The sequence below is a fragment of the Giraffa tippelskirchi genome, chromosome 4 (genome assembly GCF_054371585.1).
Source record: "Giraffa tippelskirchi isolate mGirTip1 chromosome 4, T2T-mGirTip1v1.2.pri, whole genome shotgun sequence".
In the NCBI taxonomy this organism is placed as follows: domain Eukaryota; kingdom Metazoa; phylum Chordata; class Mammalia; order Artiodactyla; family Giraffidae; genus Giraffa; species Giraffa tippelskirchi.
Window position 1 is genome coordinate 135,329,878 of NC_137278.1, and position 24,482 is coordinate 135,354,359.

The 24,482-nt window shown below is 37.1% G+C and overlaps 1 protein-coding gene and 1 long non-coding RNA gene across 24 annotated transcripts in view; both read left to right on the forward strand.

Moving 5' to 3' along the window:
• The window catches only part of SCAF11 (SR-related CTD associated factor 11), an 88,172-nt gene extending 63,690 nt beyond the window's left edge, over positions 1 to 24,482 (forward strand). For 4 of the 23 annotated variants that reach the window (XM_081483153.1, XM_081483152.1, XM_081483146.1 and 1 more), the window contains 10 exons: positions 12,814 to 12,872; positions 13,049 to 13,158; positions 14,083 to 14,184; positions 17,212 to 17,318; positions 17,980 to 20,673; positions 21,374 to 21,406; positions 21,509 to 21,717; positions 22,739 to 22,957; positions 23,308 to 23,427; positions 23,697 to 24,482. In XM_081483153.1, coding sequence (XP_081339279.1) covers positions 12,814 to 12,872; positions 13,049 to 13,158; positions 14,083 to 14,184; positions 17,212 to 17,318; positions 17,980 to 20,673; positions 21,374 to 21,406; positions 21,509 to 21,717; positions 22,739 to 22,957; positions 23,308 to 23,427; positions 23,697 to 23,843 — 3,800 coding nt within the window. In that variant the 3' untranslated portion in view covers positions 23,844 to 24,482. Of the gene's footprint in view, positions 1 to 12,813; positions 12,873 to 13,048; positions 13,163 to 14,082; positions 14,185 to 17,211; positions 17,319 to 17,979; positions 20,674 to 21,373; positions 21,718 to 22,738; positions 22,962 to 23,307; positions 23,428 to 23,696 lie in introns of all 23 variants that reach the window. The other 19 variants (XM_081483157.1, XM_081483156.1, XM_081483155.1 and 16 more) reach the window with 8 other exon arrangements.
• LOC145503521 (uncharacterized) lies at positions 1,386 to 7,583 on the forward strand. Its single transcript, XR_014051532.1, has 2 exons — positions 1,386 to 1,745; positions 3,591 to 7,583. It is a non-coding gene; the product is annotated as an uncharacterized LOC145503521 (long non-coding RNA).

The following is a 24,482-nucleotide window of genomic DNA, read 5'->3' on the forward strand; positions in this document are numbered from 1 at the left end:
CCAGCAAATTTGGAAAACTCAGCAGTGGCCACAGGACTGGGAAAGGTCAGTTTTCGTTCCAATCCCAAAGAAAGTCAATGCCAAAGAATGCTCAAACTACCGCACAATTGCACTCATCTCACATGCTAGTAAAGTAATGCTCAAAATTCTCCAAGCAAGCTTCAGCGATACGTGAATCGTGAACTTCCAGATATTCAAGCTGGTTTTAGAAAAGGCAGAGGAAGCAGAGATCAAATTGCCAACATCCACTGGATCATTGAAAAAGCAAGAGAGTTTCAGAAAAACATCTATTTCTGCTTTATTGACTATGCCAAAGCCTTTGACTGTGTGGATCACAATAAACTGTGGAAAATTCTGAAAGAGATGGGAATACCAGACCATCTGACCTGTCTCTTGAGAAACCTGTATGCAGGTCAGGAAGCAACAGTTAGAACTGGACATGGAACAACAGACTGGTTCCGAATAGGAAAAGGAGTAGGAAAAGGAGTATGTCAAGGCTGTATATTGTCACCCTGCTTCTTTAACTTATATGCAGAGTACATCGTGAGAAACACTGGGCTGGAAGAAACACAAGCTGGAATCAAGATTGCCGGGAGAAATATCAATAACCTCAGATATGCAGATGACACCACCCTTATGGCAGAAAGTAAAGAAGAACTAAAGAGCCTCTTGATGAAAGTGAAAGAGGAGAGTGAAAAAGTTGGCTTAAAGCTCAACGTTCAGAAAACTAAGATCATGGCTTCTGGTCCCATCACTTCATGGGAAATAGATGTGGAAACAGTGTCAGACTTTATTTTTTTGGGCTCCAAAATCACTGCTGATGGTGATTGCAGCCATGAAATTAAAAGAGGCTTACTCCTTGGAAGGAAGGTTATGACCAACCTAGATAACATATTTAAAAGCAGAGACATTACTTTGCCAACAAAAGTCCGTCTAGTCAAGGCTATGGTTTTTCCAGTGGTCATGTATGGATGTGAGAGTTGGATGGTGAAGAAAGCTGAGCACCGCAGAATTGATGCTTTTGAACTGTGGTGTTGGAGAAGACTCTTGAGAGTCCCTTGGACTGCAAGGAGATCCAACCAGTCCATCCTAAAGGAGATCAGTCCTGGGTGTTCATTGGAAGGACTGATGTTGAAGCTGAAACTCTAGTACTTTGGCCACCTCATGCGAAGAGTTGACTCATTGGAAAAGACCCTAATGCTGGGTAGGATTGGGGGCAGGGGGAGAAGGGGACGACAGAGGATAAGATGGTTGGATGGCATCACTGACTCGATGGACATGGGTTTGGGTGGACTCCGGGAGTTGGTGATGGACAGAGGGGCCTGGCGTGCTGCAGTTCATGGGGTTGCAAAGCGTCAGACACGACTGAGCAACTGAACTGAACTGAAGGTATATTCAGAGAATAGCGTGGAGGTCTGTATGACTAGAGCAATTGAGTTAGGTAGATGGAGCAGGAGGAGTAAGCCATTGTTCTGGTGTTCATTTAGGGCTTATGTAAGATTGCAAACATTTTCAAGAGTAGTATGGACTAACATTATTAAAGGATCACTGGCTGTTAAGGGGAGGATAATTCATTGGCAGGAAATATCCTCATTGGAGGACTGAGAGACTAGTTTAGTGGCTGTTTTCCAGACCACACATTATGGTGGCTTCGGCCAGGAAGATGTTAGTGAAAGTGGTGAGAAATGGCACAGTTGTATAAATGTTGCATTTCAATGAAAGAAAGTGAAAGTGTTAGTCACTGAGTGGTGTCCAACTCTTTGCTACCCCATGGACTGTAGCCCGCCAGGCTCCTCTGTCCATGGACTTCTCCAGGTAAGAGTACTGACTGGAATGGGTTGCCATTCCCTTCTCCAGGGATCGAATCTGGATCTCCTGCATTGCAGGCAGATTCTTTACCATCTGAGCCACCAAAGAAAGCTCCTTAAAAGGATTTTGTTAGTGGCTTGGATGTGAGGTAGAGAAAGGAGGAAGTCAAGGGTGACACTAAAGTCCTGGCCTGAGCAGCTATTAAAATGGCATTGCCAGTTACTGAGTTGGGGAAGACGGATCGAGTGTTTGGGATGATATAATAGAGAATTGTCTTTTGGACAAGTAGAGATGCTCTGAAAAAATACAGATGTTTACATGCCATGTGCAAACAAGATTTTTTCATCTTTAGATTGTTTTAGTGTAATTGGTTCATGTTCATATGTGAATTTGTTCTTGGCTCCTAAGTCAAATTAATGGTTTCTTCCAGTTATCATTTCTTTTCCCACTCGTGAATTGAGGCAAAAATGTTAAAGACTATGATCAGAAATAAGACTGGAGAGGAAGGCTGAAGGTGTCATAGGGAGTTGAGCAATAAAGCTAAAATTTCTGCAATTTATCTTACATGGAGTAATTTTAAAAAATAATGTTGTTTATTTATTTTTGACTATCCTGGGTTTTCGTTGCCATGCAGGCTTTTCTGTAGTTACAGAAAGTAGGGAGTACACTCTAGTTGGTGTTCACAGGCTTCTCATTGCAATGGCTTGTCTTATTGCAGAACATGGGCTCTAGAGCGTGTGTGGGCTCTAGTAGTTGCAGCGCATGGGCTCAGTAGTTGAGGCTTCCGGGCTGTAGAGCAAACTAGCCTGTGTGCCTCAGTAGTTGTGCTGCCCAGGTTTAGTTGCTCCGTGGCACATGGAGTCCTCCTGGATCAGGGATGAAGCTCGTGTCTCCTGCACTGATAGGCGGGTTCTTTACTACTGAGCCTCCAGGAAAGCCGTATAGGGAGTAATATTGAGCAAGAAGATACCATTAAAAGATACCATTAAAAAATACCATTAAAAATGTTTCTTTTTCACTGAATTACAATGTGGTGAAACCATTTTAGGAAGATAGCTTGGTAAAAGTTACTCTAAAAAGATAGGAAGGCAAGAACCTATTAGAAAAATTCTAGAGCTGTCTATCTTAGGTTGTACTTCTTTTTGTCTTCTGACTCATTTAGCAAATTTGATCAATTCTGAGAACCCAGTTTTTGTTTTTGTTTTTTTTAAATTTCACATTCTGACATCTCTGAAATGAGATTCTAATTGTTTTTTGTGTATGATCACTGTTGACTGTGCATCTGGATGGTTGCCACTGCTGGTGACTGTATGAACATACAAAGTTCTGTCCTTAAATCTGGAGAATAGATAGCAAAAACTTGAGAGAAGGATTCATAGATAATTCTGGATTTTTCTTAACCCCTAGGACCCCTATGGCACCCCACTCCAGTACTCTTGCCTGGAAAATCCCATGGATGGAGGAGCCTGGTAGGCTGCAGTCCATGGGGTCACTAAGAGTCGGACACGACTGAGCGACTTCACTTTAACTTTTCACTTTCATGCATTGGAGAAGGAAATGGCAACCCACTCCAGTGTTCTTGCCTGGAGAATCCTAGGGACGGCGGAGCCTGGTGGGCTGCCATCTATGGGGTCACACAGAGTCGGACATGACTGAGGTGACTTAGCAGTAGCAGAACCCCTAATTGAAAGTAAGAGAACTGGGGGAAATTAATCACACACATTGCCAACAATCCAAGAAAGTCATAATTTGGGTAATTCTACATAGTGAAAGTCGCTCAGTCGTGTCCGACCCTTTGGAACCCACAGACTAATTGCAAAACCAGTATAAAAGGCCAGTACCAATAATTTAGTTCTTAATGGATTTCCTGAAGAATCACCACTGTTTTTTTTCTTCCAATTTTATTGAGGTATAATTGCCATATACAACACTGTATAAGTTTAAGGTATACCATACAATGATTTGACTTTCATACATTATGAAAGTCAAATGGTGTGGACCTAACAGAAGCAGAAGATATTGAGAAGAGGTGGCAAGAATACACAGAAGAACTATACAAAAAAGATCTTCATGAGCCAAATAATCTAGGTGAGTGTGATCACTCACCTAGAGCCAGACATCCTAGAATGCGAAGTCAAGTGGGCCTTAGGAAACATCACTACAAACAAAGATAGTGGAGGTAATGGAATTCCAGCTGAGCTGTTTCAAATCCTAAAAGATGATACTGTGAAAGTGCTTCATTCAATATGCCAGCAAATTTGACAAACTCAGCAGTGGCGACAGGGCTGGAAAAGGTCAGTTTTCATTCCAATCCCAAACAAAGGGAATGCCAAAGAATGCTCAAACTACTGCACAGTTGCACTCATCACACATGCTAGCAAGATAATTCTCAGAATTCTTCAATCTAGGCTTCAACAGTATGTGAATGGAGAACTTCCATATGTACAAGCCAGATTTAGAAAAGGCAGAGAAACCAGAGATCAAATTGCCAACATCCACTGGATCATTGAAAAAGCAAGAGAGTTCCAGAAAAACATCTGCTTTATTGACTGTGCTAAAGCCTTTGACTGTGTGGATCACTACAAACTGGAAAATTCTTCAAGAGATGGGAATACCAGACCACCTTGCCTGCCTCCTGAGACATCTGTATGCAGGTCAAGAAGCAACAGTTAGAACTGGACATGGAACAAGACTGGTTCTAAATCAGGAAAGGGGTACATCAAGGCTGTATGTTGTCACCCTGCTTATTTAACTTACATGCAGAGTACATCATGCGAAATGCCAGGCTGGATGAAGCACAAGCTAGAATCAAGATTGCCGGGAGAAATATCAATAACCTCACATATGCAGATGACACCACCCTTATGGCAGAAAGTGAAGAACTAAAGAGCCTCTTGATAAACTGAAAGAGGAGAGTGAAAAAGTTGGCTTAAAGCTCAACATTCAGAAAACTAAGATCATGGCATCCTGTCCCGACACATCATGGCAAATAGATGGGGAAACAATGGGAAAATTGACAGACTTTATTTTTGGGGGCTCCAAAATCACTGCAGATGGTGATTGCAGCCATGAAATTAAAAGACGCTTGCTCCTTGGAAGAAAAGTTATGACCAACCTAGACATCATATTAAAAAGCAGAGACATTACTTTGCCAACAAAGGTCTGTCTAGTCAAAGCTATGGTTTCTCCAGTAGTCATGTATGGATGTGAGAGTTAGACTATAAAGAAAGCTGAGCACTGAAGAATCGATGCTTTTGAAGTGTGGTGTTGGAGAAGACTCTTGAGAGTTCCTTGGACTGCAAGGAGATCCAACCATTCCATCCTAAAGGAAATCAGTCCTGACTGTTCATTGGAAGGTCTGATGCTGAAGCTGAAACTCCAATACTTTGGCCACCTGATATGAAGACCTGACTCATTGGAAAAGACCCTGATGCTGGCAGTGACTGAAGGCAGGAGAAGAAGGGGACGGCAGAGGATGTGATGGTTGGATGGCATTACCAACTCAACGGACCTGAGTTTGAGTAAGCTCCAGGAGTTGGTGATAGACAAGGAAACCTGGCCTACTGCAGTCCATTGATTCGCAAAGGGTCGGACACAACTGAGCAACTGAACTAAACATTATGAAATGATTATCACAGAAAGTTTAGTAAACATTCATCATCTCATCTTGTATAGGTACAATGTTAAAGAAATAGAAAAAAATTTTTTCCTTGTGATGAGAAGTCTTGGGATTTACTCTCTTAACACCTTTCAGGTATAACATACAGGAGTGTTAATTACATTATCATGCTTGTACATTACATTCCTAGTACTTACCTTATTACATTTATCATGTTTGTACATTACATCCCTAGTACTTAACTTATAACTAGAAGTTTGTACCTTTTGACTGCCTTCATCAGTTACTCCTCCTGTCATCTCCATCTCTTTTTTCTTTGAGTTTGATTGTTTCTTTTTGAAATACAGTTGACCTATAACACTATGTTAGTTCCTGGTACACACATAATGATTTGATATGTCTATACGTTTTAAAATGATCACCGTGGTAAGTCCATTTACCAACTGTCACTATACAAAGATATTACATATTTATTGACTATATTTTCTGCAAATCACCACTCTTCTGGATAGGATGGAGGATGATGCTGTGTAAAAAATGGTTATCAACAAACTTGGGATGAAAAGTAATTAGAAAAAATTGGATTCTGCATTAATGAAGGTTTACGAAGCCTTAACCAATTTATTATATACCTATATGTTCATTTTTATTAGTTAAAAAAAAAACTATGTCTGTATTAGTTTGCTCGGGCTGCTATTAGAATTCATTACAAACTTGGTGACTTAAGGCCAAAGAAAACTTACTTCTTCACTGTTCTGGAGGTTAGAAGTCTGAAGTCGTGGTGTTGTCAGATCCTTGTTCCCTCTGTGGGGTCTAGGGAAGATTCTTTCCTTGCCTCTTGCCGTAATTTCTGGTGGCTCCTGGCAGTCCGTCACATCCTTTGACTTGTAGCTGCATCTCTGGAATCTCTGCTTCTGTCTTCTTATGGTCTTCTGTTCTGTGTTACTCTGTATCATTATCTGTCTCTGATAAGGACATACTCATTGGATTTAGTGCCCACTCTAATCCAGTATGATCTCATGTCAATCTTTCTTTAATTGTATATGCCATGTCTGTATTTCTAAATGTCACATTCTGAGGTTCCAGGTAGATATTAATTTTTGGGGGCGGGGCGGTGACACTTTCAACCCACTACAAAGTCCAAAAGGGCTTTTTCAGTAATTCTGAAAAATTCTAAGTGGTAAGAAAACACTGTGACCCAGTTCTGATGCCCAGTTTGTATTTTCCAAATAAAAGAACTAGGGCTCCTTGAAATAAATAAATGTTTCCAGGTTTGAGGAACATATACCTAGAACATTTTTTTCTCATAGAACTCAAGGAAACTTTCAAAGCAGTGCTAGGATTATAACTAAAAGTCTCAAGCATCAACTATACATTGAACAAGAATCAACTATAGATTCAACAAGAATCAACAATAGATTGGGTTCCCTCTAGCCAAAAATGGAACAATTTAAGCATCAAAAGGGGTGATAATATTCAGTAACTATGAAGAGCGACAGTCATTGAAACCTGTCAGATTTGTCAAAGTTCATGAGTTCATCATGCTACCTTATCAGTAAATAAATAAGCAGACTAATTGGTCTATTTTAGAGGATGCTAGGAAGTTAACTCACTTTTTAAATTTATTTTTTAATTGGAAGGTTATTGCTCTATAACATTGTGTTGATTTAGACTCATTTTGAAAGTCAGTATATGAAAGGAAAGATACAAACATCTACCTTGCCTTTTTTATATAAGCTATACATCATGTTAATTGAAAGTGTGCATCAAGGTAAAGGAAAGTTCATTTCTTACAGAAATATCTCAGCAAATAATTGAAAATTATGGAATTTGAACATCAGCATTTTGTAAATGTACATCACAGCATTTAGGCAGTGATCAGTAAGTGAAAGTGAACGTTGTACAGTTATGTCCAACTCTTTGCGACCCCATGGACTATTCAGTCCGTACAATTCTCCAGGCCAAAAGACTGGAGTGGTTAACCTTTCCCTTCTCCAGGGGATCTTCCCAACCCAGGGATCGAACCCAGGTCTCCCGCATTGCAGGCGGGTTCTTTACCAACTGAGCTATCAGGGAAGCTGTTATTAAACATTTCCTTATGGAAGTAAGTACAAATATGCAATAGTGTGACGAAAGGAAAAAAAAGAAAAAGAAACCCAAAAAGCAAAACCTGCATTCGGTTAAGAAATCTAACTACTAATTTATAAGACATGCAGAGATTGAGATGCATGTTAAGTCACAACAAGGAGATACAATCAGCAAAATGTAGAGACCACAGACAAATGACCTTATTTCTTCTGTCAAAAAATTGAAGGGAGTTTAGAAGTGGGAGTGGGAATCTGTAGATTAAAAGAGATGAAAGAAACATTCAGCCAGTCACAACTGGATTATTTGGATCCTTATTCTAATATGTTATAAAAGGAAAGTAAAAGATAACTTTATGGACAGTTGGAGAAAATTGAACATTAGGTATTTGGTAATAAGGAGTTATTGGATGTGTTTTGTTTATTGATATCTTCCCCCACAGAATACATCTTTTAAAGTTAGTTATCTACTGAAATAGTTATGCATGAACATGATAGGATGTTTATAGTTTGCTTCAAAATTACTTAAGATAATAGTAATAAAATTAACAGTGGGTATGAATTAATAATTGTGGAAACTGGGGTATGGATATAATCAGATTTTATTATATTCTATTTTGTGCTTGAAATTTTCTGTAATTAAAAAAAAATGTACTCTGAGAGTACATTTAATTGGCCATTATCCTCTCATAGTGGTACTACATAAATAATTCAAGTTCTTAAAATAAACATCAGTGAGATATAGTATATTAGCTTGTTTTTGTGGTGTTTTTTTCCTAGTAAGTTTTAAGTTGTGAATAGTTGTTCTGTATTCTATATGGCGTTTTCCAGAGTATCAAGGTAGTAATGGTAGTTAAGTACTTAGTATCTGATTGTCTTTGGCCATAACTACCTGATAATAAAAAGGTAACTGATCTATGCCTGTAACAAACAGCAGAAACAAAGAGATGAATATAAAAGTAAAATAACTAAAAGTTAACAGTTAAATCTGTTCTATAGGTGTCATTTTTAATACTCTATGGGATGTTCAAAATCATTCATAATTATAAACTTTAAAACAGTTTTAAAAGGCTAAATATCTTGTCCAGATCACAGAGTTGGAGCAGAAAGAATTTGATCCAGTCTTCTACTCCATATCTAATGCCTCTTCCCACTACAGAATATTGCTAAAGCATGATTTTGTTACTCACCTTAAGCCTCTCACTTTGTGGTTGTCTGTGATCTTTATAACTCAAATTATTGCCTTTTTCTAATGGCTCGATATAAAGAGCCAGATGTCTGTTCCCTACTTAGCAGACCAATTAACTTTGATTATTTTGTGTATCCTTTCAGAAATGTAATAAATCATAGTTTTTTATTTCTTAGACTAAAGTTTGTAAATCATAGCTTCAGGAATAGCTGTAGAGCTTGAGTTTTAACCTTGAATTTTTGCATTAATTATGAGATTTCTTAGATACTGTTTTATTAACAAAGTGCCTCATTAGAAAGAATCTGTAAATGTTACTTGTAATTGCCTCAAAGTTTAGGGGCATTAATGAACCTGTCATGCAAGAAGGAAGCAACCTTGGACTCTTAAATGTAGGCATTTGAACTGAGAAAGGAACTAAGATGAAAGGTATGGTGAAGGTAGAGTTAGTGGGAAGTTTTGCAAATTAAGTACATTTTAATGTATGAATCCAGTTAGACTGAGCAGGAACCATGGTTGCCCAAAGGATAATTTAAATTTATTTTTATGAAAGAACTTCTTGAGGAAATATTGTCTTTTTATGGTAGATTTCAGAAGCAGTGAGGTTTAGTGTCTAATTTTTTCAAGTTTTTCAAAGTGAGCAGGGGCTGTTCTTTGAACATTCATGTGTGACTTTCTCCCTTAGGTTATTATCTTTATATTATGCGTACTAAAACTAATGAATAGAGTGTATGAAATTGTGAAATTCTTTTATTTGGATTAGAAATTATTAGTATAACATTAGTTAAAACTCCAGCAGGCCTAATAGATAATTTTATTGGAAGCTGAGCCATGTGGGTTTTGTATTAGTTTTTCTATTAAATCATCTGTGACTCTGATAAAATTGTATAAACTTTACTTTCTTCATTTAGTGAACATGGTGTCATCTCACTGTAAGTATTGTAAAACATTAGACAGCATACCTTTTGACAGATATGATAAAATGTCACTCTCATTCTTTAGTCATACTAGATAACTGAGTTTCCATACTTTTTTTTTTTTTTAACCTCCTTTATATACTTTGTTCTTGGAATGAACATAATAGTCTTTGGTTTGGGCTAATAGTTTATAACTGATACAGTTTATAAAAAGTATCCCCTTTTAAGACATTTCTTAACAGACTAGTTCCCTAAGTACATACTAAACCCATGTAATTATGACTCTGTTAATTTGGAATCAATTAATCAAATTTTAATTGGGTACCTCCCAAGTACTATTGGGCTCTAAGATCAGAGCCTTTGTTATACTGGTTTGTTTTGCAGAAAAAGATGTTGTCATTGAAACATCTTTTCAGATATACTAAATTAAAAAAAATAAGTTTCCAGGTAAGCATAACAGATTGAGCACTTGTTTAATTCTCTGATCCCTCTTAGAACCCTACAGAAAAGACCATAGGAATCAAAATAAAAATTTAAGCCACAAAACAGAACTGGAGAGAAGGACAGCTGATGAAAGATGTCCACAAAATAGAAGCTTGAAAATGTTTGTTTGAGGTGCATATTAATCGTAAACTGTCTTATTAGAAAGCTGAAACCCAGACTTCTCATGGAGAGTGACATTGAGAATCAAATCAGTTCACACACCGTAGAACCTTAGATTTTGGTCTGGAGACCTATCTTATATCTGAAAGCAGGTGTATGGGGTGGTCCTGAAAAACAGAATTGGTTAAAATTTTTAAAGGAGCAGTTTATCTTGCAGATTTTTGGCCGAACAGGGTAAGGGGAGTCTACCCAGGCAAACAGGAGGCTTACTCTCTAAATGAGTAATTAAATCAGATTCAGTTCAGCTCAGTTCAATTCAGTTCAGTCGCTCAGTCATGTCCGACTCTTTGAGACCCCATGAACCACATCACGCCAGGCCTCCCTGTCCATCACCAACTCCCAGAGTCCACCCAGACCCATGTCCATCGAGTCGGTGATGTCATCTAACCAACTCATCCTCTGTTGTCCCCTTCTCCTGCCCTCAATCTTTCCCAGCATCAGGGTCTTTTCCAGTGAGTCAGCTCTTTGCATCATGTGGCCAAAGTATTGGAGTTTCAGCTTCAACGTCAGTCCTTCCAATGAACACCCAGGACTGATCTCCTTTACGATGGACTGGTTGGATATCCTTGCAGTCCAAGGAACTCTCAAGATTCTTCTCCAACACCACAGTTCAAAATCATTAATTCTTTGGTGCTCAGCTTTCTCTATAGTCCAACTCTCACATCCATACACGACCACTGGAAAAACCATAGCCTAGACTAGACGGACCTTTGTTGGCAAAGTAATGTCTCTGCTTTTTAATATGCTGTCTAGATTGTTCATAAATTTTCTTGCAAGGAGTAAGCGTCTTTTTAATTTCATGGCTGCAGTCACCATCTGCAGTGATTTTGGAGCCCAAAAAAATAAAGTCAGCCACTATTTCCACTGTTACCCCGTCTATTTGCCATGAAGTGATGGGACCAGATGCCATGATCTTAGTTTTCTGAATGTTGAGTTTTAAGCCAACTTTTTCACTCTCCTCTTTCACTTTCATCAAGAGGCTCTTTAGTTCTTCTTCACTTGCTGCCATAAGGGTGGTGTCATCTGCCTATCTGAGGTTATTGATATTTCTCCCAGCATCTTGATTTCAGCTTGTGCTTCCTCCAGCCCAGCGTTTCTCATGACGTACTCTGCATATAAGTTAAATAAGCAGGGTGACAAAATACATCCTTGATGTAGTCCTTTCCCAGTTTGGAGCCAGTCTGTTGTTCCATGTCCAGTTCTAACTGTTGCTTCCTGACCTGCATACAGGTTTCTCAAGAGGCAGGTCAGGTGGTCTGGTATTCCCATCTCTTTCAGAATTTTCCACAGTTTATTGTGATCCACACAGTCAAAGGCTTTGGCATAGTCAGTAAAGCAGAAATAGATGTTTTTCTGGAACTCTCTTGCTTTTTTGATGATCAGCAGATGTTGGCAATATGCAAATGTCCTCTCCCCAATATGAAATGTCATTTGTTATAGCTGTTCTGGGTGGGACATGTGTGATAAATGAATAATAGCATGAAACCAAACAGCTGTTGTATAGTAAGTTAAAATTAGTATGCTGTTAAGTAGAAAGTCGGCTATTACCAACTGGACTGACGAAAGAAACCCAAAATACTTATGTTCTTGCAGTATCAGGAACTTGGCCTCCCAGTTAGGCTGATTTATTTTCAACAAACTTAGATTGGCCTTTGTGAGACAAGCTTGGCTGGAGATTGAAAGACCAGTTGTTGTTTTTACTGTAGACTTTACCCAGAGTTCTGAGGAGAGAGCAATGGCAGTACCAGCAGCAGTTTATTGCATACAAGTGTATTCATAGGTGCAGATGACCAAAAGGACAGACTTGATAGTAAAGAAAAACCAAGAGCAGTAATCTTTAACAGTTTTTGTGGTTAGCAGGAGCTATTTGTCCTTTATCTTTCTTAACCTGGAAGAACGTATCCATAGAAATGGACATGTAAAACCAAAAAGTTGTAAGCAATACAACCAAAAACCCAACGTTCATAGCAGAAAGCTGTTTTAATCAAGACTTCTATGTAGTTTTCCTAATTCCATACAGTTTGAGGAGGATGGTGAGGGTGCTTATTGAAGTTGGTGATTAAATTCTACTTTATGGTTGACAAGGGCTGATGGTTTCAGTTCCCTTGGTCAGCTCCTACTTGAGGTGAGTTAACAGTACTTGTTGTTTAGGTCATAACTGGAAAGGACATATTAAGTGTATTATTGATATTAAATAATTTTATTTCTTTATATGCTTTTTATTACATGACAGTTTAAGTTTGTACATAGTGCCAGAACATATTGACTAAAATTTTGGTGCTTAATGCTCTAAACATAGCAATTTTTCCTGCTTCACTAGTTTTCTGTATTGTGGCCTCTTATATTTTCCTTTTGTCTGTGGATTAACAAGATAAAACTAGCATTTGGAAAAATTATATAAATGCAAGCACTATTATTTTAAATGCAATTTTTATACATGTTTTAACGTTCTCTTGTCAATATGCCAGTATCAGTACTGGTTTAAAACCTGTTGAAATAAAAATTAAGGTAAGATCTTTTTGTGTCTTTGTACAGGAAACTCTAAATACAATGAAATGGGAGGAAAGAAAAATTCAATAATAAAGACAAATAAGGTTTGTTGAAATAAAGAAAAAATATTTTTCTTAGATAGTAACAATTTATGGTTGTTTGATACATAACTCTGGTGCCCCAAATACATCAAAATATTTAAATGTAACTATGTCCTACCTATTAAGGAAGAGTTTGTTTTTTTTTTTGCTGTTTCACCAACCTCATTTTACTTTTCTAGCCTCGAAGATCAAATCCATGTACAAATCAGTGCTTCAGAAATTTTTTCTCCAATGTCTTTTCTTCTAGTAGTCACAGTGGAGAATCTTCTTTTGCCTGTACAGCTTACTGGTTAGTATTTTTTACTTTTAATTTATGTGTTTTTTATATTTGATGTTTTATTTTTTGCAGTTAACTTTTGGTAGAAATTGAAACTTGGCTCAACAATGTTATGAAGGCCCATGTTGTTTTTTGTTTTTGTTTCTTTTGGCAAATAAAGAGAACCTTATTTGTGACTGTCTATTATTCAGTGACTGCTAGTGGATTTCCTTTTCCTTAATAATAAATTAAGTTGTACACAAGGATTTTACATGATAGAGAAGTAGGCTAGTTGTTAAGCTGTTAAATTATGGGGGTACCCTTTCAGAATAGACCCAGTCATTTTTTAATCTATTGTGACTGTATGATAGATACTGTGTAGATATTTGTGGAATTTGAAGATTAAGTTGAGGTTTAAAAATAATGGAGCTGGTTGAATAAACAAGACAGATTAAGATTGTGATTTAACTTTAAAGATTGGCAGGGTATCAAAGAAAGCAATTACATTTGAGTAGCCTTTTGAAAAACTGAACTCTGCCTGTTTTGGGTTATAAAAATAACCATGCCTTCTTTATTTTCTTCCTTTGTCCTATGCGTAGTTTCAGGTGGCAAACTATTGCACCTAGAATTTCAGCTAGGACTGCTCTTTGCAGCTTTGGTTCATGGGAAACAAATAGTGTTACTTCTTCTTTTCAATAGTAATAATATTAGTCTGAATTGACTTTTGCAAAATGGTCTCAAGTCAGATTAGTTCCATTTTTATTTGTAATATAAACATTTAAGTTACTTCAGGAATGGATCTATTTTGAAAAGTGTTTAGATAGAAAAGTTTCTTTTTTTTTTAATGTGACTTATAATGCTGGATATGAAAATTTCTGTTATTCATGATATAACCCAGTTGTTATTCTGAACTTAAAATTTTGGAATTCTGATAAGGATGTAAAATTTATCTTTTAGTACAGAATTTATAGAAGTCAATGAGATCAGTGCTTTGATTAGGCAGAAGAGACAGGAACTGGAATTGTCATGGTTTCCTGATACATTACCTGGAATTGGAAGGTAAAAAAAATTGTTTACTAAAATGTTTAGATGCTAATGTGTGCATAAGTTAATAATATCTTATATACAGAGATATTCAATAGTTATGTTTCTAAGGAAGTTTTGTTTAATTAAACCTTGGTGTTTCAGATGCCTAATGAAAGGTCTCTATTTAAGGAACCCCTTGAAAAATAAAGAATGCTGTGTTTATTTGTTCAATAAATGTAAATATTTGATTTTTTTAACAGGGAGAATACCTAAATGATAAGGCTCATTATTAGTAATAGCATTCAGATCTTTCTCCTTCTGTTATTTTTTCCTCCATTCCAGTCTTCCCTGTGTGCTGTTAGCTGAAGCATTGCTTTTGTCATGACACTTCCATCTCCGAAGTGTTATTCTAAACAACTGCTTGATCAAGTCCCTACTTAGCCCTGGCATTCATGACTCTCTATATAGCCTAGCCTTTTCTCTCTTAGTGTAAGCCCTGAAACTATTAGCACATTGCTAGCTAGGTACATGATATGTACTTAAATCAAGCTCCTATGTAAAGATTAAGTTCCTTGCCAAAGTTTTATATTCATTCCTATAACTATTAACTTTTACATATCACTGTAATGGAGTTCTGCACAGGGCCTTCATCCTCTAAGAGTGACAGTGGAATATAAATAAGTAAAATTAGACAAAGTCCAGATATGTAAAATACGAAGTTTTTCCTTAGAGCTGTATATTTCTGTATATGTGCAAGTTGCACATTGTTTTTCAAGCTTCTTTCGTCCTCCAGAATCTCACCTTAGACTGGATGAAATAGTCTTTTGTTAGGAGACCTGACTGAACAAATATGAGTCAGAGTAGGAAGAAGCTGAGAGTGGATTCGGTGTGACTGCAGTAACTGGAGTCTTAACAGGTCCATAGGTATCCTGGGATCTTTGAAGAGCCATCGTCCTCAGATTGAGGAATTTTAGCATATAACATAGCAGTAGAAATCAGTTGCGTTTCTTTTTTCCTTTTTAAAAATGTATTTTGATATTTTTGGCCTTGATATATGCCATAAAAACATAAATCTAACAGAAAATTCAAAATTCAAGTGATGTAGCTTTCCTTTCAGTTTTTGTTATGTTTTTATGTATTTATGGACTGATTCCCCTTTGACCTTGCTAATTTCTTTAAAACCTGATCCGATTAACTCAACTAAGTTATCTTTTTGGTTGCCTAGAAGTAGGATGGGGAACAAGGGTCAGGAAGGTGCTTTCTGGGATTGTAGAAATGTTCTATTTCTTGTTTGCGGTTGTGGTTATACAGGTATGTGTATACATTGGCAAAAAGTCATCACACTATGCACTTAAAATCTGTACATTTCATTTGTGTATTTTATTTATCTACATTTTATTATCCAAGTTGGTTATTTTTAAAGTAGTGAAACAATGTTGAAATTCTTGACAAAATAATTGCATTAACTTATTTAAATGAGAATCAACTACTATATATTAAGTTGTCCGTGATATCACTTTGCTATTAATTTATTGAAAAAGCATGCTTTTAGAAGATTTTTTATATTTTTATTTTTTATAGCCAATTGGTAGCCATCTTTGAACGATGAGTAACCTTGAATTTATATTTTTAGCTGTTTGGCAAAAAATAATTTAAGCACCTATATGCTCAAACTACCGCACAATTGCACTCATCTCACATGCTAGTAAGGTAATGCTCAAAATCCTCCAAGCCAGGCTTCAGCAATACGTGAACCGTGAACTTCCAGATGTTCAAGCTGGTTTTAGAAAAGGCAGAGGAAGCAGAGATCAAATTGCCAATATCCGCTGGATCATCTTAAAAGCAAGAGAGTTCCAGAAAACCATCTATTTCTGCTTTATTGACTATGCTAAAGCCTTTGACTGTGTGGATCACAATAAACTGTGGAAAATTCTGAAAGAGATGGGGATACCAGACCATCTGACCTGTCTCTTGAGAAACCTGTATGCAGGTCAGGAAGCAACAGTTAGAACTGGACATGGAACAACAGACTGGTTCCAAATAGGAAAAGGAGTATGTAAAGGCTGTATATTGTCACCCTGCTTATTTAACTTATATGCGGAGTACATCATGAGAAACGCTGGGCTGGAAGAGACACAAGCTGGAATCAAGATTGCTGGGAGAAATATCAATAACCTCAAATATGCAGATGACACCACCCTTATGGCAGAAAGTGAAGAAGAACTAAAGAGCCTCTTGATGAAAGTGAAAGAGGCGAGTGAAAAAGTTGGCTTAAAGCTCAACGTTCAGAAAACTAAGATCATGGCATCTGGTCCCGTCACTTCATGGGAAATAGATGGCGAAACAGTGGAAACAGTGTCAGACTTCATTTTTTGGGGCTCCAGAATCACTGCTGATGGTGACTGCAGCCATGAAATTAAAAGAGGCTTACTCCTTGGAAGGAAGGTTATGGCCAACCTAGATAGCATATTTAAAAGCAGAGACATTACTTTGCCAACAAAAGTCCGTCTAGTCAAGGCTATGGTTTTTCCAGTGGTCATGTACGGATGTGAGAGTTGGACGGTGAAGAAAGCTGAGTGCCGAAGAATTGATGCTTTTGAACTGTGGTGTTGGAGAAGACTCTGGAGAGTCCCTTGGACTGCAAGGAGATCCAATCAATCTATCCTAAAAGAGATCAGTCCTGGGTGTTCATTGGAAGGTGTGATGTTGAAGCTGAAACTCCAATACATTGGCCACCTCATGCGAAGAGTTGACTCATTGGAAAAGACCCTAATGCTGGGTAGGATTGGGGGCAGGAGGAGAAGGGGACGACAGAGGATGAGATGGTTGGATGGCATCACCGACTCAATGGTCGTGGGTTTGGGTAGACTCTGGGAGTTGCTGATGGACAGAGAGGCCTGGCGTGCTGCAATTCATGGGGTCGCAAAGAGTCGGACACGACTGAGCGACTGAACTGAACTGATATTTTAATATTGCTAGCTTATTTGGATAATTAACACTTTTAAATTGCTGGTTTTATTATTTAAACAAAAATGTCTTTATTTTGTTTTAAATTTTCAGAATTAGTTTTATACCCTGGAATATTGAAATCGAAGTCCTTCCTCTCATCTCTTCTGTGTTGCCAAGAACTATTCTTCCAACGAGTACCATATCTTTAGAAAATTTTGGTAAAGTTTTTGAATTTCTTTCTAGTTAAAGAAAAATTACTAAGCCTATTTCAATCTCTTGAAAAGTATAAGTGTTGATGACTTAGAAATTTTGTAAAATAAGGTATAGATAATGAGTCCTAGATATTTCTATAAATATTTGTACAGTGACTTGACTTTAAAATTGTTGCAACTAGAAAATCCTTTTACTTCAAGAAGTTGCAACTTCATGTCTTTGAGGAACTGATTAGAAGTTTCCTTTCTGTTTAGAAAGCGTTCAGTGTTCAAACCACTGATTTTTAGAAGTAATACCTTCTCTGAATTGTGAACAAATAGTTTGAGTCTTTACTATTTGTGGATAGCTGTTGTGTCCTGCTTTTGCCTAGGTGATAGTGATTCATGAAGCAAATGGCAATTAACAGACCAAACATTTTCTTTTGTTTTTTTTTCACTGTAGAATTTCCCACATGGATTCAAATCTTGGGGTAACTCATTTCAGTAGCTTTCAAAAATTGGTATTACTCAGATGTTAGTAGCTATGCACTTATTAATAATTTGATTCACAAGTATATTTTGTTTCACTCTGTTATAGATGTCTATTTTTATGCTAAAATAAGCTGAAGCCAAATTCTTATCACTTGATGGAACATACACTTGCTTTTTCCTTTTTGTATACTATTAGGTACTTCTTGCAAAGGATATGTATTAGCACATACTCAAGAAGGGGAAGAGAAGAAGCAAACTTCTGGTACCTCAAACACCAGAGGATCAAGACGGAAACCTGCAGCAGCAACTCCTACAAGAAGATCTACACGTAACACAAGAGCTGAACCAGTCAGTCAGTCTCAGAGATCCCCAGTATCAAATATTTCTGGGTGTGATGCCCCAGATAACAATAATCCATCTGTAAGTGTTTCCTCTTCAGGTGAGTCAGAGAAGCAAACAAGGCAGGCTCCAAAACGGAAGTCTGTAAGAAGAGGAAGAAAACTACCTTTATTGAAAAAGAAACTTCGAAGCTCTGTGCCTCCCCCTGAAAAATCATCTTCCAGTGATTCAGCTGATGAAGAAGTAGCAGAACCTGACATACCACCTGAGTTAGAGAAAGAACACCAATCAGATGTAGAAAGTATTAACACTGTGCAGATAAATGTAGAAATTGAGTCTGCCAATGGCTTAAGAAGTTGCAGTGAGCCATTAAAAGAGAGTGAAGAATTTGCTGAGACCCATGATACAGAGGAAGAAGTAGAAACTTTACATTCTGAGTCTGGTACCCAAGATCCTCCTGTGTTATTTGGAGGGGAGGAGGAAACTCAAAAAGTTGAGAATGCAGGTATAGAAGCTAATGTTTTATGTTTGGAAAGTGAGATTTCTGCAGGTACTTCCAAAAAAGGAAGTGATCCATTGGAAAATCAAGACCCAATAGCTGAACCTTCAGAATCAGAAATAAAAGCAGGTATATGTATAGATCATGCTCCAAATGATTCTCTTACATGTTCAGGATCTGAAATTGAAGTATACCAACCTGCATCAAGCTTAGGTGAGTTACCTGAGAATGCAGAGTCAGTAGTTAATGAAGAAAAAGTTGTGGAGAGTCCTATAGTAAAAATTATTGATCATAGAGATTCTTCAGTAAAAACAGAACAGCTTATTGACAGTCCGAAATTAGAATCTTCTGAGGGTGGAGTTATACAAGCAGTGGACAGAAAATCTATTGAGAGTTCAGAGGTTCATTTGCTTGGGCATGTTAAAAATGAAGATGCAGAAATAATTGCAACGTGTGATACTTCAGGGAATGAAACTCTGAGTAGTATTCAAGACTCTGAAAATACTTTATTAAAAAAAAATACTAACACCAAATTGGACAAATCTTTAGAAGAAAAGACTGAATCTTTGGTTGAACATCACAGATCTACAGAATTGCCTAAAACACATGTTGCACTGATTCAGAAGCATTTTAGTGAGGACAATAATGAAATGATACCGATGGAATGTGATTCATTTTGCAGTGACCAAAATGAATCTGAAATCGAACCATCTGTAAATGCTGATGCTAAACAACTGAATGAAAATTCTGTGGAGCACAGTCCCCAAAAGAATATGTTATCTTCTGATCCTGCAAATGAAAAGGTTGAAACTGTGTCTCAACCATCTGAAAACCCACTAGATGTGACAGATAAAGCCAAAAAGCCTCGTACGCGAAGATCTAGATTTCACTCTCCATCTACAACTTGGTCTCCCAACAAAGACACTGCCCGAGAAAAGAAGCGGTCTCAGTCTCCATCTCCCAAAAGAGAAACTGGAAAAGACAGCAGGAAGTCTCGATCACCGTCTCCTAAGAAAGAATCTGTTAGAGGACGGAGAAAATCTCGTTCTCAGTCCCCCAAAAAGGATAGTGCAAGAGAAAGGAGGAGATCTCAGTCTCGGTCTCCAAAAAGGGATAGTGCTAAGGAAGGCAAAAGATCCGAGTCACTCTCCCCAAAAAGAGAGAACAGAAGATCTCAGTCCAGAGTGCAAGATTCCTCCCCAAGAGAAAAATCCAGGTCCCGGAGCAGAGAAAGAGAGAGTGATAGAGATGGGTCGAGGAGAGACCGAGATAGAGAAAGGAGAATGAGAAGGTGGTCTCGATCCAGGTCACAGTCGAGGTCACCATCAAGATCTAGAACAAAAAGTAAGGGTTCATCATTTGGTAGAAATGACAGGGACAGTTACTCTCCTCGATGGAAAGAAAGATGGGCAAACGATGGTTGGAGATGTCCACGAGGGAATGATCGATACAGAAAGAGTGACTCAGAGAAACAGAATGAAAATACAAGAAAAGAAAAAAATGACATCAGTCCGGATGCTGATGATTCAAATTCTGCTGAGAAACATAGAAATGACTGTCCCACTTGGGTAACAGAAAAAATAAATTCTGGGCCTGATCCGAGGACCAGAAATCCAGAAAAGTTAAAAGATTCTCATTGGGAAGAAAATAGAAATGAGAATTCAGGGAATTCTTGGAATAAAAACTTTAGTTCAGCTTGGATGTCTAACCGTGGTAGAGGTAACCGTGGTAGAGGTAACCATAGAGGTGGTTTTGCCTATACAGATCAAAATGAAAACAGGTGGCAAAACCGAAAACCCCTCTCAGGGAATTCAAATAGTTCAGGGAATGAGACTTTCAAGTTTGTGGAGCAGCAGCCCTATAAACGGAAAAGTGAGCAAGAGTTCTCCTTTGATACACCAGCCGATAGGTCAGGGTGGACGTCTGCATCCAGTTGGGCTGTGAGAAAGACTCTGCCGGCAGATGTACAGAACTATTACTCGAGACGAGGGAGGAGTTCTTCAGGCCCCCAGTCTGGATGGATGAGACAAGACGAGGAAACAACTGAACAGGGTAACATGTTTATTTATCAACACTTTTATTTGAAGAAAGACATTATAAATTTAATACCTTATTTGTATGAATTGAAGTGATCTCTGTTTATAGTTTTATGTTAAATTGAACCTCACTTTATATTATATAATAGACACTTCAGTATATATATATTTTCACCCCATGCCTGCCCCCAACCTTGCTGAAGACCTAAATATTTTATGTATAATTTGCTACAGTAGAGGGATTTGAAATAATTCTGTGCAGGATTTAAATTCTATTTCATTTATATCGGATGTGTGCACTTGAATTTTTTTGATCGTTATTTAATAAGTCACTCTGCTAAAAAAGATGTATCCTTCCTTGACTTTTCTTAAGAACATTGTAAGAAAAGAGCTGTTGAAGATTTTAAAAAGTGATTAACCTTCTAAGTTAGTAATTAAATTTTATGATTATTTAACTAGTAAGTTTCTTGAGCTGCTGATTCTTTGCTAGTGTTGCCCAATGTTATTGTGTGAAGTTATTCTTAAAAATCATTTTAGTTGAATATTTCTTTCAGTTATAAACTCATCCCACATTATTTAGGAATGACAGGATTAAACTGAATAATTGGATAGGTTTAGGTTAATTGGTATTTAATTTTACAGTAACCAGTGGCTCTTTATTTCTTTAAGGAAATTTGTAACATGATTTTTTTCATAAGTCTTTTTTCTTTTGATAGAGTCTAACCTGAAAGACCAAACAAACCAACAAGGTAATGGTTCTCAGCTACCTATAAATATGATGCAGCCACAAATGAATGCAGTGCAGCAGCACATGAGTGCACACCAGCCTGTGAATATGTTTCCATATCCAGTGGGTGTTCCTGCTCCTTTGATGAACATCCAGCGCAGTCCGTTCAACGTTCATCCTCAGCTGCCCTTGCATCTGCACACAGGAGTACCTCTCATGCAGGTGGCGGCTCCTAGCGGTGTATCTCAGGGACTACCGCCACCTCCGCCCCCTCCCCCACCATCCCAGCAAGTCAGCTACATTGCTTCACAGCCAGACGGAAAGCAGTTGCAGGTATGTTTTCAGCAATTCAAGTGTAGTCAACATTCGCCATTGTAAAGATTTATCTATTAGGAATGGATGTTCAAGAAAGGGCTTCTTGCTAGATATCCATATACAGTGGCTTATTTGATTAGACTTATGGTAAATCTTTATAACCCCTCTTTCACTGTCCTTCCCCAAACCTCCCAGTCTCAAATAAGAAAATGAATTGAATGCATGTTATCAAATCTAAGCTATATATATGCTGGTGCTGATACCCAAACAAGTTTTTTGGTAAGTTTAAGAAAACCAAATTATGACGCAAACTAGAATCATGTGATGGACACTTGAAAAAATTCCCCTATTTTATTGGACTTTTAGAGGGTGGGAACTTGTTGTGATTGAGTACTGTGATAAAGCTTGTGTTGTCTTGTTCAGACTGACACCAGATAAAGTTGTTCATTGTGCGTTACCGTATGTGTTTCATTTTCATGAATTTATCATGCTAAAAAGAAAGTGTCTCTTGGGCGTATAGAAAATTTGAATAACAACTTGTAATGGTTGTGTTGGTTTATTGTTTCATGTCTGTATCTCAGAAATGCTAGAATCCTGGCAGCAGGATATAGTTGGAAGAGCCGGAAAGTGGGAATTTGGGATCTTATGTCCTTTTCTGCTATCAGCTCACTGCAAGCCATTTGACTTCACTGTCTTATTTTCCTCTATCTTTAAAGTGGGGTACCTACCTTAAAGAGACTTGTAGGAAAGATACTGTCATTAATGCTGCTTTTCCCCTTCTTGTTGGTTTTAGTGTTACTGTCAGAACATTATAATACATATATATTTTAAAAGGCATCATGACATGATGGGATTCTATTTAAGAATGTTACTCATTTTTCTTCACAGTCCTTTAGATAAAGATTACCTGAAATACACATTTCTCCTAAGTACTTAAGTATAAATTGCCTTGATTTTTTTCTTTTTTTAATGTCTGAAAACTAAACATCTTTTATTGACTACAAATAACTCATTAACTGATGATACCTCTTTAAAACAGGGTATTCCTAGTGCTTCTCATGTAAGTAATAACATGAGTACACCAGTCTTGCCTGCTCCGACAGCAGCCCCAGGAAATATGGGAACAGTTCAGGGACCAAGTTCTGGTAATACTGCGTCATCAAGTCACAGCAAAGCTTCTAATGCTGCTGTAAAATTGGCAGAAAGCAAAGTAAGTGTTACAGTGGAAGCCAGCGCAGATAGCTCGAAGACAGACAAGGCAAGTTCAAAGTTGAGAGCAACCTACATAATTCTGCATATGATTATGATAAAAAAATAACAGTTTTCTGTTGTATAAGTGGTAAAGGGAATTTATTGTTGATAGTCTTAACCAATTTAAAGAATTCTATCTACGTATGTTGGTGCCCATTGAATTACTGGTTGTATTTCTTGTTTATTTTTAGAAATGTTTGATTTGTGTTAGTAAATAACTGTTTTGTATTTATGATGCTAATATTGGAACAGTTCCTTGTAATGTAAATGTGCAGTTTTCAATTTTATCTTTTTAAATAATTTTTTTTGTAAGTTTGTGATTGGGCAAATAATAATTACACATTTTCCTCTTATCAGAAACTGCAAATTCAAGAAAAAGCAGCACAGGAGGTAAAATTGGCCATTAAGCCATTTTATCAAAATAAAGATATCACCAAGGAAGAATATAAAGAGATTGTACGGAAAGCAGTAGATAAAGTAAGTTATAACTTTAGTGGAGTTACATACATATTATTTTGAACATCCCTATCTTAATAAAGGAATGCTTAATTAAATCTAATTAAAATAGTAAGAGGTAGCTTCTACTAATCAGCCTTTTTACCTTTTGAGAAAATGAAATATATACCTTGTAGGCAATACGAAACATGTAAAAATGTCTGATTATGTCTCTGGGGTATTTGTTTTTCAAAGAACTTTCCCTTTAATCCCTTTAAGTATGAAAAAAAATTCCCTCTTCTTTTTTATAGGTGTGTCATAGTAAGAGTGGAGAAGTAAATTCTACTAAAGTGGCAAATCTGGTTAAAGCCTATGTAGACAAATACAAATATTCACGGAAGGGAAGCCAAAAGAAAACTCTGGAAGAACCTATGTCTGCTGATAAAAACATGTGCTGAAATGGGGGCACTAGAAAGGACACTGACGAGATATCTGCAAAGTGCAATTTCAACATGTACCTTTAACTGAAAATCATACATAACTGTGATTGAAATCTGGTTTTGATAAAATTATCTTTTTTAATGTAGGATATAATGTTTTGTTCTAAGTAAATATAGTTCTGCACCACAATATCTATATCTTTTCCTCCTCTCCATCCCTCCCCCCACCAAAAAAAAATCCAAGGGAAAGTAAAGGGTTTAAAGGAATATGCATTTTTCCTAGGACTGTGTTATACTGTGGATACTGGAAGATGTACAGGTTTTTGATTTGAACAATGGAGTGCATAAATTAGAAACTTCAGAGTGCACTGCTTTTGGAAGAGATATATATAATACATTTATTCTGTGAGGCTAAAAATATAAAATGATCTTATGATTTTTCTCTCTAATTATAGAAAGATAAATAATGTATTACCATGAAGAATATTTCTAATAACAGAACATACCAATTGCAGGGTTCTTAATGTGTATTTTTAAAGCACACATATGAATAAATTGCTTAGATAGAAGATATTATCACGAGTTAAAATTCAGTGTTCAAAACTTTAGAACACTGTTCACCCGTTGTATCACCAAATAAAAGTTATGCTGCTTGTT